At 34.4% G+C, this 13374-nt stretch overlaps 1 protein-coding gene across 7 annotated transcripts in view; it reads right to left on the bottom strand.

The window, feature by feature from the left end:
- Exoc6b (exocyst complex component 6B) overlaps positions 1–13374 on the bottom strand; it is a 622696-nt gene that overhangs the window by 350591 nt on the left and 258731 nt on the right. For all 7 annotated transcript variants that reach the window (XM_046432321.2, XM_058575131.1, XM_058575126.1 and 4 more), the window contains one exon: positions 12396–12464. In XM_046432321.2, coding sequence (XP_046288277.1) covers positions 12396–12464 — 69 coding nt within the window. The remainder of the gene's footprint in view (positions 1–12395; positions 12465–13374) is intronic.

Genomic DNA, 13374 nt, shown 5'->3' with positions numbered 1-13374 from the left:
TTTCAGAAGACATAAAGATTTTCCAAATGCCCCTTATCTCCATAACACAGAACCTCCCCCAACAAACATCCCCCACCAAATACTATTTTATCTTTTTATTAATAAGCAATCTTTAAGAGACACTTAAAAACCACACAAGTATCCTAGTCCTTACTAAATTGTCCCCTCTAGATTTAGTATCAATCTATCCTGCCTGAATTTTCTTTATTGTAATGACTACAAAAATGATACTATGGTTTCACCTATAAACAATTAGCAGGTCAGTTTCATGATGCTAGCAGAAGGCACAAGACCTCCAGATCAGAGACAAGGGGCTTTATTAATCATATTAAAAGCAGTAGCTAGAATACTTGAACAAATTCCAAGTCCCAGTTTTCACAGGGTGATGTGAAGAATTCAGGTGATACTGTGTACAAACAATAGCTGCACTGAAAGTGAGGAACCCTGGACATAGGGAACCCAAATCCCTTCATTCCACAGAAAAACTATATTTCTCAAGGCTGTTAGCACATCTGCTTTTTCTCAGGTAGGAGACATTATCCCACTTTCCAAAACTGCTTGCTATTGCAAACACCCATGAAAAGATGGTCTTCAACAAACACAGTAGTAGGCAGAAACTCACATTCACACAAAGAAGGAAAGTGATCAGTGATTTACTTCTCTCAGGAAATAAAACCCAATCCTTTTCCCTGAAATAACTGTGAGCATTAAGTGCCTCTCCAAGCCACCGCCCCCCATCCCAGCATGATTGTGGACAACCAGAGCAAAAATATTTGACAGACATTGTCACATAACAACTGAGAGTATAGAATTGTTAAAGAATGTACTAAAGGCAACTCTTACAGAGAAAAGACTTTTTAAAAGGTAGCTTAAAAAAAATAGGATGATTTCCCACCCCGTATTCCCAACAACTGTTGACAGGCAGCCAGATCCAGTCCCTGACCAGTAGTAGTGAAAGGAAAACCATAGCTAAGTTTACAAAGTTCATAATTTATTCCTTTGCTTAATAAATGAAGTAAAACTTGTAAAGTGCTTAACCTCGGAAATTTTGCTGCTATGATGATGATGATGATGATGATGATGATGATAAAGATGATGAAGAAAAGTACAGAAGACAGAAAATTTATATCTAGTCTTTTAGTTCTAATTTCATTATTTACCATTCATCTGATTTTAGGTCAGTAACTTAGCTGCTGTAGGCCTCTTCTGCAAAAAAGAGATGGCTAAAAGAAAAGGCATAAAAAAAAAAATGTTTCATCTCCTAACATTTGTTGTGGATTGTTGAACTGTAGGTTAAAACTTTTATAACTATAACATGAAATGAGATGAGCTGGGGGAGATAGTATACAGGTTTTCTTGCATTATTTCTTTTGTCTGTGTATCTACTCTCTATATATACTAGTCTGCCTGGTTCTTTGTTCCTTCCTTACTGCATTTTTAAAAGGTCCTTTCAATAATAGGTATTTGGAGATTGGGGAATGAGTAGAGAATTTGCCGGTTAGAAGAAGAATTATTTCTTTACCTCTAGATTGTGGCTAGGAATCTGAAAAAGTAGAAAAATCATCACAGTCCCAAACAACTTTTTAGGCTTCTGCAATTTAAAATAAATCCATTCTCTCCATAGACTGAAAAACAAATACTTCACTCCACCTGCTATTATCAACCCATAAATAAACATGATCTTCGGCTATGGCATTTGCTTCTGGTAAAAATCATTTTGGCATATGGCACTTACATAACTATCTGGATGACCAAATTCACCCATAAAACAAAAGAAAACTCCTTTTCTCTCCTATTGGATCATTTGTTGCTTAAATCACCAGGCTTTGGCTCAGGTTACTTACCCCCTGCCACATGATATTGAAGACTACAGGGACAATGTACTAAAAAGCTATCCAGGATGAAAGCATCTTAGGTAGACCAGATAATACTGAAAATTTTTAAGTTTAAAAATAAATAAGCAGACTTGGCAGTTACAACCAAAATAGGTTGCAGGAAGAAAAATATGGAAGAAAATGTGTCAGATCTGACCAGATATATAAGATGAGGGTGAGAGCGTTACAAGCCCAAATCCAGATATCTGGTAATGGGAGAAAACTGGCATAACTATGAAGACTTGTCAAAAGGAAAAAAAAAAAAAGAAGAAGAAAGAAAGAAAGTGAGAACAATGTTTCTGAGCAATAGCATAAGTATAGAGCCCACAGGATGTGTCTGTGAGCAGGTAGGAGGGAGAGAAAAGAGGTAAAGTGACACCCAGGACACAATATAGAATACTATTCAGACAATGTTAAGAAATTTACTTTATTCTGAGTAAGAAACTACAGTGAGAAACTACAGATTTTAAGCATAGTCTTGATAAGATTAAAATTGTATTTATTGCTGAGTGTTTTATGGAAAATGAATTGTTTCTTGTTTACTTTGTCAACAGAAGTCATCATATTATTGTGATGTCTAAAGCTGTTTCAGGGAGATTATTGTTTAAAAAATAAAAACAAGTAAGCACACTTGAGAACTTTGATTATCTCAAAGTTAGCATTTGGAAAACAAATGCATGCCTGTCTAGAAAAGTGTTTGAAAACAATTCATTCTACCTTTCTTTCTTACTTTCTTTCTTTCTTTTTTCCTCCCCTACCCCCCAACCCCCACTTGTTACATTCAAGGCTAAATGATATGTATGCCCATGGGTAATAAGGTCACCAGGTTAAAAGAGCAATATGACAATTATAAGAAGTTAGATTACAGCTACTATAAACCAGGGCCCATTAGCCTATACTGCAGGAAAGTTATCACTATAAATGGCTTTTCCTGTGTCCTTATCAATGCAGTGCACAAAGTATCTCACCCTCAGCCTTCTCTCTATGATCTATGTAGTGTTTGCCTATCTAACCCCACCAGGCACTGGTGGGTCAGAGAAGTGAGGAGACAGTGAGATATGGCAGGAGAGTGATGAGACAACCTGTTAAGTGTCAGTAATCAACTAGGAGTTACCAAATATGTCAGGGCAAAACTTTCCACATTTGTGAGTGTGTGTGTGTGTGTGTGTGTATGTGTGTAAAGAAAAGACTTAAAATACATTATTATTGCTCAAAAGTACTCAAGATCTGGAAGCAAATCAGAAAGCTCTGGCTCTGCTAAATATAAGCTGTTTCCCGAAGTGCAACTTGCATTTCTCTTAGATACAGTGAGAAACAGATGAATATTTTGAGAGGGGAAAATGAAGTCCATTTAAAATGGAAATACTACAATTGTAAAAAGGATAAAGAAGAATAGTGTCTAAACACCAACTTGAGAAATATTGAAGTCATCTAAAACTCTTAAAAATAGATTTCAAGTATATAAACATCCGCAAGCCAATGCAATTCCAAAACATTTGCAAATGGTGCCTACTTATTTCAAATTTCTGTTCTCAAAAAACCTTTTCCATTAAAAGTTTAATATTCTTTTTTATTTCCCAAAGAAAATTTGTGTTTTTCAAATAAACATGATGGTTGCTTTTTTTTAAAATCTTCTTCAGGTCTCACAAAGCAGCTTCTCTTTTGATCCATTAAATTATAAACTTTTAGAAGAGAAGGTGTCCTTTGTATTTTCCAGTATATTATTACATGCTGGCTTTAGAAAAGTTCAATTTTTTTTTTTGGTAGATCTTCTCAGAATACACTAACATGTGCTGCAAAATGCTCAAGCAGTATAGTACCTGAAGTTTCAATGACATCTGAAACAGGGGACCTCTTCTTTTTTATTTCATTATTTTTTAACAGGTCAATTAATGAGATTAGTGTTCTCTACAAATACATCTCCAGAAACAACTGTAATTTCAATTATTAAGCTATATGCCTCTAGCAATGCTGGAGTTCTAGATTTACAATTTACAATTTCTCATCACTGGCAAAATAAAGTATTTCCCCTTCTGTGTAACAGTGTCTCTGGAAATATCAACTAAGAAAAACATTTATTCACAAACTCCTAGCACCCAGAATTTTATACATAGGCATTTCTCATTAGCCTTAATTTCTAGCATAGGAACAGTAAATGATCTTGCTTGCATGTTTACTGAAGTATCTTTTATGAAAAACTGAAAGTTCAAATAATGCATTTTTACCACAGTTATGCACAATAAATACAAATCAACAGTTTCAACATATAAAATAGAATCGGGAGAGTTCTTTTTAAATATTATGGAAATGCTATAAATTTTAATGAAAACTAAAAAGAAATCAGTTATAGCTCTATTTGTTTATTAGCATTCAGGTCAGGAGTTGGTGAGGAGCATTGGTAAAAACAATGTGAGGCTGATTTGTATCTTTTTTCATTTGCCAATCAACTGTCTTAATATCAAGATATAGCAGAAATGTTGAACCAATTTTATAGTGTCCATTAAAATATAATCCATATATTTTCAGAAATACAGTGAAATCCTTCAGATCTGCTTTAAGTCTATGTTTAAACTCTTGTAGCCAACTTTTTAAGTAGCAACAATGCCTTTTGATAAAAATGCAAAAATAAGAACACTAAAATCTTCACATTGGTACCAACAAAGGCACTATTTCACAGTGTGATTCGGAGTGAGAAAGACCAGTCTCCACCCAACAAAGTGTTTTTCCTATATCTACCACATAGGTCACTTATTTAATGTAGTCAAATCTATGAAGCACTATGAAACTGAATAGCTGTATTACAAAAAATCCAATCTGATGATATTACAAATATATATATATAAATAACACCCTTCAATTACCACCATTTAACCACCATTTTAAAAAATCATGAAGTAACCTTGGGAATGCTGAAACAAATCTTTTTTTTTTTTTTTTCAATTAAAAACTTTAGTAATGTCTTAGACTCTTCAATTACTTATTTCCCAGTGCTTTAATATAATAGTCAATTGCTACCAAAGCTCTTTAAGCTTAAAACCTTCAAAAAAAAAAAAAAAAGTCACTTACTCTTCAGATCCTTTCCTTACTATTATCTGTAACTACCATGACCATGGTTTTTGTAGACCATACCAGACAATACCACTAGAAATTCTCAGATAGAAAGTGAGAAAAACACGTTTCAGGAAGATTCTTTCCCACCCTACTCCATCCCACCCTCTGCTGCTACACGAAGAGATTGTGGGTAAATTCTAGCTCTGACGCTGAGCTGCTTCTCTTAGTAAGAATCAAGTTCCAAAAAAAGAGATATTCTGAAAAGCAAATAAAAGTAAAATATTCCGAAACTTAACCAATTAGTTCTGTCAGGAAAATCAATTAGTAATCAAGAGTTCTCATAATTACTTCTAAATCTCTGCTCTGGTCCTTCTAAGTAAAAGAATTCAGGAAACAAAATAATTAGTCTAGCTGTGGAGGCTAACTTATTCCTAACAAAAAAAAAAAAAAAAAAAAAAGATTATCACTTTTGCCCTACATAATGGCTGTCCAGAGAACAAAAATTTATGACAAAAATAAGGTCACTCTGAAATACACATTTACGTTTAGATTTTGACAAGGTTTCCAAATCTAAGAAAAAGACAAGATGGTAGGAAGTTGTTAAGAGGCTTTTAACATGAGGTATTCAAATGCAATTGGGGTTGTGTGGCCATTCTCAGTAGACACCTAAAACCTGACTTCTTTTTAGATGAGGGATTCTTTCTGGGTCTATGCATAAGATTTAGGGAGTTGAGGATACTTGTGAAATTCCAATTAAAACATTACATGCACATATGTACATTTTGTCTGGATAAATGATTCCCAGTTTTCATCAAATTCTCCAAAGTCCCTTGCCTAAGAAAGTTTAAGAAAAATAATGCACATCATAGACTGTTGGTAATAATGAATTCACAGCACAACATTCTGCATTCCCTTATATCTTAGACTCTCTTACTGTTGCCTTTAGAGACTGGAGGAATATTAGATATAACTGAGGTTCTTATGATTCATGTAATACTAGGGCGTTGCTGCTTCCCCAAAAAGAATTGCTATGTTGTAATTGCTATGCCTGAACCCAAGATGTCAGAAATCTTTAAACTTTTGATGATTGTACAACACATATGCAGAAAAGTATATAAATCAAAGGTGTATGTTTTCTCTACATTTTTTTATGTAGAAATCAAAATTGTTAATGAGCAGATGATATTAGATTGCTGGTGACCCAGATATCCAAAGAAGAAAAGATCACAAATGAGACCCATATACCAGGAGAATGGTTGTATTTATAGGTTTACTCCTCTGGTCCCTCTTAATGATATCCAACCTGTTTGCTAAGGGGTGTACATGAAACAGTGAGAAAGCAGTGAACTTGGAAAAGATTCAGAGAATAAAAAGAGCTTCAGCAAGAGCAAATTTTTATCCAAACTGAGCTGGGTTTGAGGCTTGGAGCCCATAAACATGGCAGATAACACTGGGTCAACTGAGTTTTTGAAAATCTGTAAGACAGACTGATTTCTGTCTTCATTAGATGCCCATCTATCTTTTTAACTAACTCTATACTGTGTACAAGAACCTCAGATCATTATTATTATAGATTATTTCTTTAACAGTAAATTTTTTAAATTTATGATTTTTCTCTTTAAAAAATATTTTTCTTTAATGACCATAATATTTTTATACTCTGCTACTTACCTGTCCATCTCTAAACTGTATGTGAAGATTTAAGCCAGATAAATTGTTCAAAACAATTCCATAAAATACACCTACCTCTGCCCTGCACACTTCCATTGCATTATTATATCAAGGACCAAGTCACCATTAACCAGTATCTGACCCTTGTTCACTTTTTCCCTCCCCCCCACCCACCAAAGTTTGCCCTTCCTGCCAAAGTTCAGCACTTCCTAGAAAAGTCTCACTGCCTGTTTGATATTGTACTTCACTTTAGTCACCAAAGGAAGAATTTACAGGTGCTTGGCCCCATCTATAAGACCATGACCGAAATCTGACCTCCTGTTACAATACGTGAACTCCTGCCCTACTGATAAGGCTGGCAGATATAAGTAGGATTTTTCAAATAATCCTTTGGGAATTTATAAGCAGCACAGCCATAAAAGGGGGGGTGAATGGAAGGTCGGTTTCACTAAAAATAATAAATATTGCGATGTTTATTCAAAGTGTGCCTTGTTATCCTCCAGGCCAAAAGTTCAGATAAACACTATTGTAAATGACAAAATATTAGAACTTTTTGTTACTTATGTTATGATCCTTCCGTTGGACACCAATAGAACTGTTTTCCCTCGTGTAAGTCCCTGCCCTGATATTGTATAAGCCTGCCTGTGACTAGAAGACTGAATTCATCTGTAGGTCAAAAGGAGAGTGGTTATCTTTCAAAATCAAAAACAAACATTTATTGAGTATTATATACCACTAAGTGCTAAGGGCTGGGGGCTTGAAAAAATAAAATGAATAAATATTATACCTGCCCTAAAAGAGCTTACAATCTACTGAAGAAAAGGCACATTTAGAAGATGATGATACAATACAGTTAGCACTGATACAAATATGTGCTGGGTCCTAGTATAAGAGTGAAGGAGGAGGTCCAATGAGTTCACCTGGGACATCAGGGAAAACTCCTGGAGGACACAAGGATATAAAATAAGAATCAGTAAAATAAAAAGAAATGGGAACATTAATTCAAGCAGAACACCTGGCATAAGGAAAGGATGAAAGGCATAAAACAGCATGCTATATTGAAAGAATCAGAAACATTCCAGGATATGAAGTCAAGGTGGTAAGCAAAAGGAAATATGGAAGACCTTCTATACCCTACATTTTCTTCCATATTTCTATAGTTTACCCTACAGAAGACCAATTGGAGAATTTTAAGCACATATGTTAGATTTGTATGTTAGATTACTAGGACCCTGGTGAGAACTGAGTTAAGGGTTTAAGATTGAGAGTAGGAAGATGAGTTAAGGATACTGAACTAGGGCTATATTTTGGGGGTAGGGATGATGTGAAAAAATTAAACTACATTCAGGAGGTCACATTTGCAAACTTTGGAGATTTGGATACGGCACGGATAAAAAATATGAGATTAAGTTTCTGGCTGGTGACTAGATACATGATGCTATTCCTACCTGAGACCACTGGAAACTCAGGAGAAGCAGAATGGGTGAGGGTGGGGGCAAGAGATAAAAAGAGTTTCTTTTGAAACATACAGAGATAGCCTGTATAATCTCCAAAGGATTAGGTTCAATATACGGTTTTGATTTGTTTTGTTTTTTGGTTAATTCTGGTCTGGGGATCAAACCCAGGGCCTTGTGCATGCTAAGCACATACTCTACCACTGAGCTACACCCCCTGCCCCAGTAGATGATTATATACACATGTTTCAATCTCAAGGGAAAGTCAAAGAGTGAAAATACAGGTTTGAAAGTTATTAGACCTTCAGCTCAGCACAGTGGCAAATACCTGTAATCCTAGAGACTCAGGAGGCTGAGGCAGGACAATAGCAAATTTGAGGCCAGTCTGAGCACTTAACAAGACCCTGTCCCAAAATAAAATAAATAAACAAAAAGTACTGGGGGTGTAGCTCAGTGATAGAATGCCCCTGGGTTCAACACCAGTACCAAAAAAGAAAGTTATCAAATACTGCAAACCATGAGAGTAGATTATATCTTTTAGGAAAGGCAAGAAACAAAGAAGAGAAGTGAAGCAAGGGTAGAACCCTGGGAACAGCGAGGGACGCAAAGAAGAAACAGAGCCCACAAAGAACAAAACAGGCACCAACTATCAGAAAGAAAAACAGTATAAAGGAAGACAATGGGATTATGAGTTAAAAGGCAAAAATGACCAACAACGTCAAAGTCAGAAGGTCCAGTAAGATACAGAAGCAAGGCAGGGAAGAAAAACACACTAGACTGATGAAAAACTGAATTGTGAAGCAGAGTCAAGTGTTGGAATATAAAGGAATGAGGAAATAAGGTTTATTTTCTTCTTAGTCCCCCTATCTCAATAGACTCAAATCATCTTTCTTAAGGCCTAACATTAACTATGTTATAAAATTTAAAAAAATGATAGTATTTATATTACTAACCCACTTTTAAAATATCTTTGTTGTTAATATTATGAGGAGCTACAATTTACCATGCAGTAAAGCAAATTAATGACTTGAGAATGAGGAAGCAAATACAGAGAAAAACAAAGCACAGTCCCCAAAACACACTGAAGCCAGCACTGTAAGTGACACATGATCTGGCCTTTCCTTTAGTAAAGTGGTATTGGAGATTTTATTCAAAGTCCCGACAGGTCTGGTACAGCAACATTTAAAATATTAACATACATTCCAAAAACCAGAGCTAAGTTCCAGCCACTCGCTGCACCTTTTCTAAACTACAGAACACTATGAAGGGACCTGTTTCTGCCATGCAAACAATGCCTTATAAATTATAGAAAATTTACGAATATCAAATATTTCAACAGTATAGAACACTAATGTGTAATTGTAGTTGCAGATGGACATCATGCCTTTATTTTATTTATTTAATTTTTGTGCAGTGCTAAGGATCGAACCCAGTGCCTCACACATGCTAGGCAAGCATTCTGCCCCTGAGCTACAGATCCAGCCTCTAGTATTTACTTTTAAATGGACAGTTTAAGGTCCTCCTCCAGGAAGAACTTCATCATTTCTAAAGAATTACCAATATGCCCTCACTCCCACATAGATTAGAACTTCATAGTTACTGTTCAATTAAGAATGTATACATTTTTTACAATTATAAAATTTGCATGTCAAAGACAGAGACCAGAACTCCTATGCATACTTTTTAAAATACCAGTACTGTATCTAACCACCAGTATCTGAGATAACACACCTCTCACCAGACAGATATCATTTATTAAATGCCAATTATTTGCAAAAGGCTGAGTTAGGCACTATTCATTGAATGTTTATAACTGTACTAAGCAAGTAATTATTATCCCATTTCATAATTGAAAAAGCTAGGATACTCTAACACCATGTACAACCAGATTTCTAACTTAATATTCCAATACATCCATGAATCACTTTAGAATTCTCATTTGAGGCAAATGTTATATTTTCATATTATAAAATCTTAATAAAGCTTATAAAAACTAGCACACAAAAGTGATGAGATATGGTGCTACTATATTAGTCATTCAAAGAATGTAACTTCTCTCCTAGTATATTGAAATCATTTGAAGCATAAGTACTTCACTTATTTATACATCCTTGTCTCTCCAAATCCACTTCATGCTGAGGAAAAAATTGAGTGAATTGAAAATCAAAATGAATAATAATACTTGAGACTGGAAAAAATAAATGGCAAATATTATAAGTAATATCATGGAAATATTTTGTGACCTTGGGACAGACAGAATTTTTTTAACACAACTCAAAAACTATAAACCAAAATTGGGCTAAAATTGATGGAGTAGATTACATCAAAACTACCAATTCTGTTTCATGAAAAAAAACATAAATTTAGGATCTGACAACAAATTGGAAAAACAAATATTTTCAACATCCTAAACTGTCAATATTTACAAATTTCTCTTTTGGAAAAAGGAAATAAAGACAATAAGCTCAATATAAACACAAAGTAAGCGTTAAAAATAGGAAATAAATGATAAGTAATTCTATAAAGTAAAGCACAATTTTTACCAGTAGTAAAATAAATGCAAATTAAAACAGATTTCATTCAATATCAGGTTACCAAAAAATTACAAATTAAGTATTCTACCTTATGATTCAACAATTCTGTTCCTAGGTATAGAAACCATAAAAACTCTCATGAACCCATCAGGGAGAACTATCTGCCACAGCAAATTGCTAGAGGCAATTTAAGTGTTAATGACTAAAGTAATAAATAATAAAATCACAGCAAATGCAAACCCTCAATTAACTATCATGCATTAGTAGAAGGAAATGAGCCAGATTTGTAAATTCTAATAAGGATAGATATTTAAAATAGTGCTGAACCAAAAATACAGGAAACAAAACAAGAGCCGCAGCCTAACACCATTTGAGTAAATTAAAAACATATACATATAGGAAAATCATCATACTTGGGCCTGGGGTTATGGCTCAGCAGTAGAGAGCTCGCCTAGCACATGTGAGGACCTGGGTTTGATCCTCAGCACCACATAAAAAATAAATAAATAAAATAAAGGTATTATGTCCAACTACAACTAAAATATAAATATAAAAAAATCACCATACTCTTTTCAAGGACACATATACACATTCATGACCATTAGACATGTAAGAGAAGGCTGGGGTTGTGGCTCGGTGGTAGAGTACTTGCCTCACATGTGTAAGGCACTGGGTTCGATTCTCAGGACCACATATAAATAAAAGATTAAAATAAAGGTCCATCAACAACTTAAATATTTTTAAAAAACACATAGGAGTCAGCATACATGGAAAAGAGACAAGGAGGTTTGTTGATAGGGAATGAATGAGAAAAACCTAATAAACTAAAATACAAGAGATAGTGTTGTATAAAATAATAATACTGTGCCATAACCTAAGATACATGTGATTTATATGATTCTCTATATGTGAGATTAAAAATAAATTGTGGACTTATTTTAAATGCCTTGATACAATTCAGTTTACACCTGGCTTCATCTTCATTCATAAGGAATGACAGATGATAAGAGAGAGAGAGAATGGAGAGGGAGAAGACAGTGAGGGGAAGAGATTGGAGGAAGAAACAGTGGGAGGGGAAGGGCTAGAAGCCAGTAGGTCTTTTCTTAAACCAATGGAGACTACCACAAAATACTTCAGGCCATTAACATCCATAGATCAGTGTCCTAGAAGGACTGGAGTGATGACTAAGTGATGCTACATTATATATATGAAGGAAGAAAACAGACTGAGCAGTAAGACATACTTGAACATGTGAAAAACAACCTGACACAGGCTTCATACAACTTTGCTATAAAAAAATAACAAGAATGGACTCCTCTCATCAATTTGTCTTTGTTAATGCTACAGTTTAGGTTATTTTGTGTTCATCTGTGTATCTACATGTGGTTATCTCACGAGGATAGAGAAAGGGGTCATTTCTTGGAATTTTATTAAAACCCATATTTCCACTCAGTTTCTTTTTCCCATGTGTTTTTATAAGACAAAAGGAATAAATGTCCTCAGAATAAAAAATGTACATGTAAATAGTTTTCACAAACACTGTTTTAATATGAGATATGTGTTCTTACTGATGTTTAGCTGAAGTTTTTACTGTGGCACTGGCTACATTCCTAGTTATAATCTACTAATTTGAGGATGACTGATAGAAATACCACTATCTATAGCATATTACATAGCAAACATAAAAATTCAAGAACCAAGAACAGACTGAATTATTTAAAACTCCTTGAACACACTAATTTCTCATTCCATGCTTAATAATAAACAGAAAAATAAATATCTTTATTAGGCAGAGCCAGATAAAGACTCACCAGAACCGAATATATGTGTAGACATCGATAAACAGGAGAGAAGTCCACCAAATCTTGGGCCCCAGGGACCTGCAAACACAAGATTATCATTAAAATATTTTTCAAAAAGAGCTATTAAGAGTAACTATGCATTTTTTATTACTCAAGTGTTTTAACAAAATCAGCATTAGCTTCTAAGTGTGAATACAAAACAAACAAAAGCTATGCCTCAAAACACCTAGTTCTGTTATTCTAGTTAAGAGATTAATAAACTGTGAAGGTATACACCATGGCTGGGCCAAGCCACAGGATGGATAGCAGAGAAGAGAAACAGATGGCATTGTTATATCCACTGAAGACATACTTCTTGGGCCCTAGGACTCTAAAGGGAAAATACAAAAAAATGTGAGAATATGACTCTGATGACTTGACTTTTTTATTCTAAGATACATGGTAGTTTACATTAAAAAACAAAAAAGTTTCACTAGTCAAAAACAAATCTTGCAACACAGGATGAATTAAATGGCCTGCATTCAACTTCAGAAGGGCACAAAAATTAGTAAATAATTAATTCATTATACAATGAAATACAGAAATATTCTAGGAAAGGAGGGGAGATAATTTTTTTTTAAAAAAAAGGATTATAAATAAAATTGCCAAACGTAGTAATACCAGCAGATTGAATGTGAATAATGTATGTTGATTAAATCTAGACCCTCAGACAATAAAAGAAAAAAAATTAGATGAGAACTGGAGTCAAGTCTCAGTGCCAAAACTAATTTGCTATGTGACTTGACAATGAGTAGGTCACAGTTTACTTTGGCCTAGCTTTCCTCAATTGAAAAGAGAGAGCCATCAGTTGATACATAGGGATTCAATAAGAATAAAAGAAGACGCTGCAAATAAATGTTGAACACACCAAAAAGGAAAAGAAAAATACATGAAGAAGTAATCAAAATAAAGGCCCCACTGATGTTTTTATTATGGCACTGGCAACTAT

This window comes from Marmota monax, unplaced genomic scaffold (assembly GCF_021218885.2).
Source record: "Marmota monax isolate L192 unplaced genomic scaffold, Marmota_monax_Labrador192_F-V1.1 WCK01_AAM20220418_F8-fsc00106, whole genome shotgun sequence".
NCBI classification, from domain to species: Eukaryota; Metazoa; Chordata; class Mammalia; order Rodentia; family Sciuridae; genus Marmota; species Marmota monax.
This window is presented reverse-complemented; position numbering and strand designations above follow the sequence as displayed.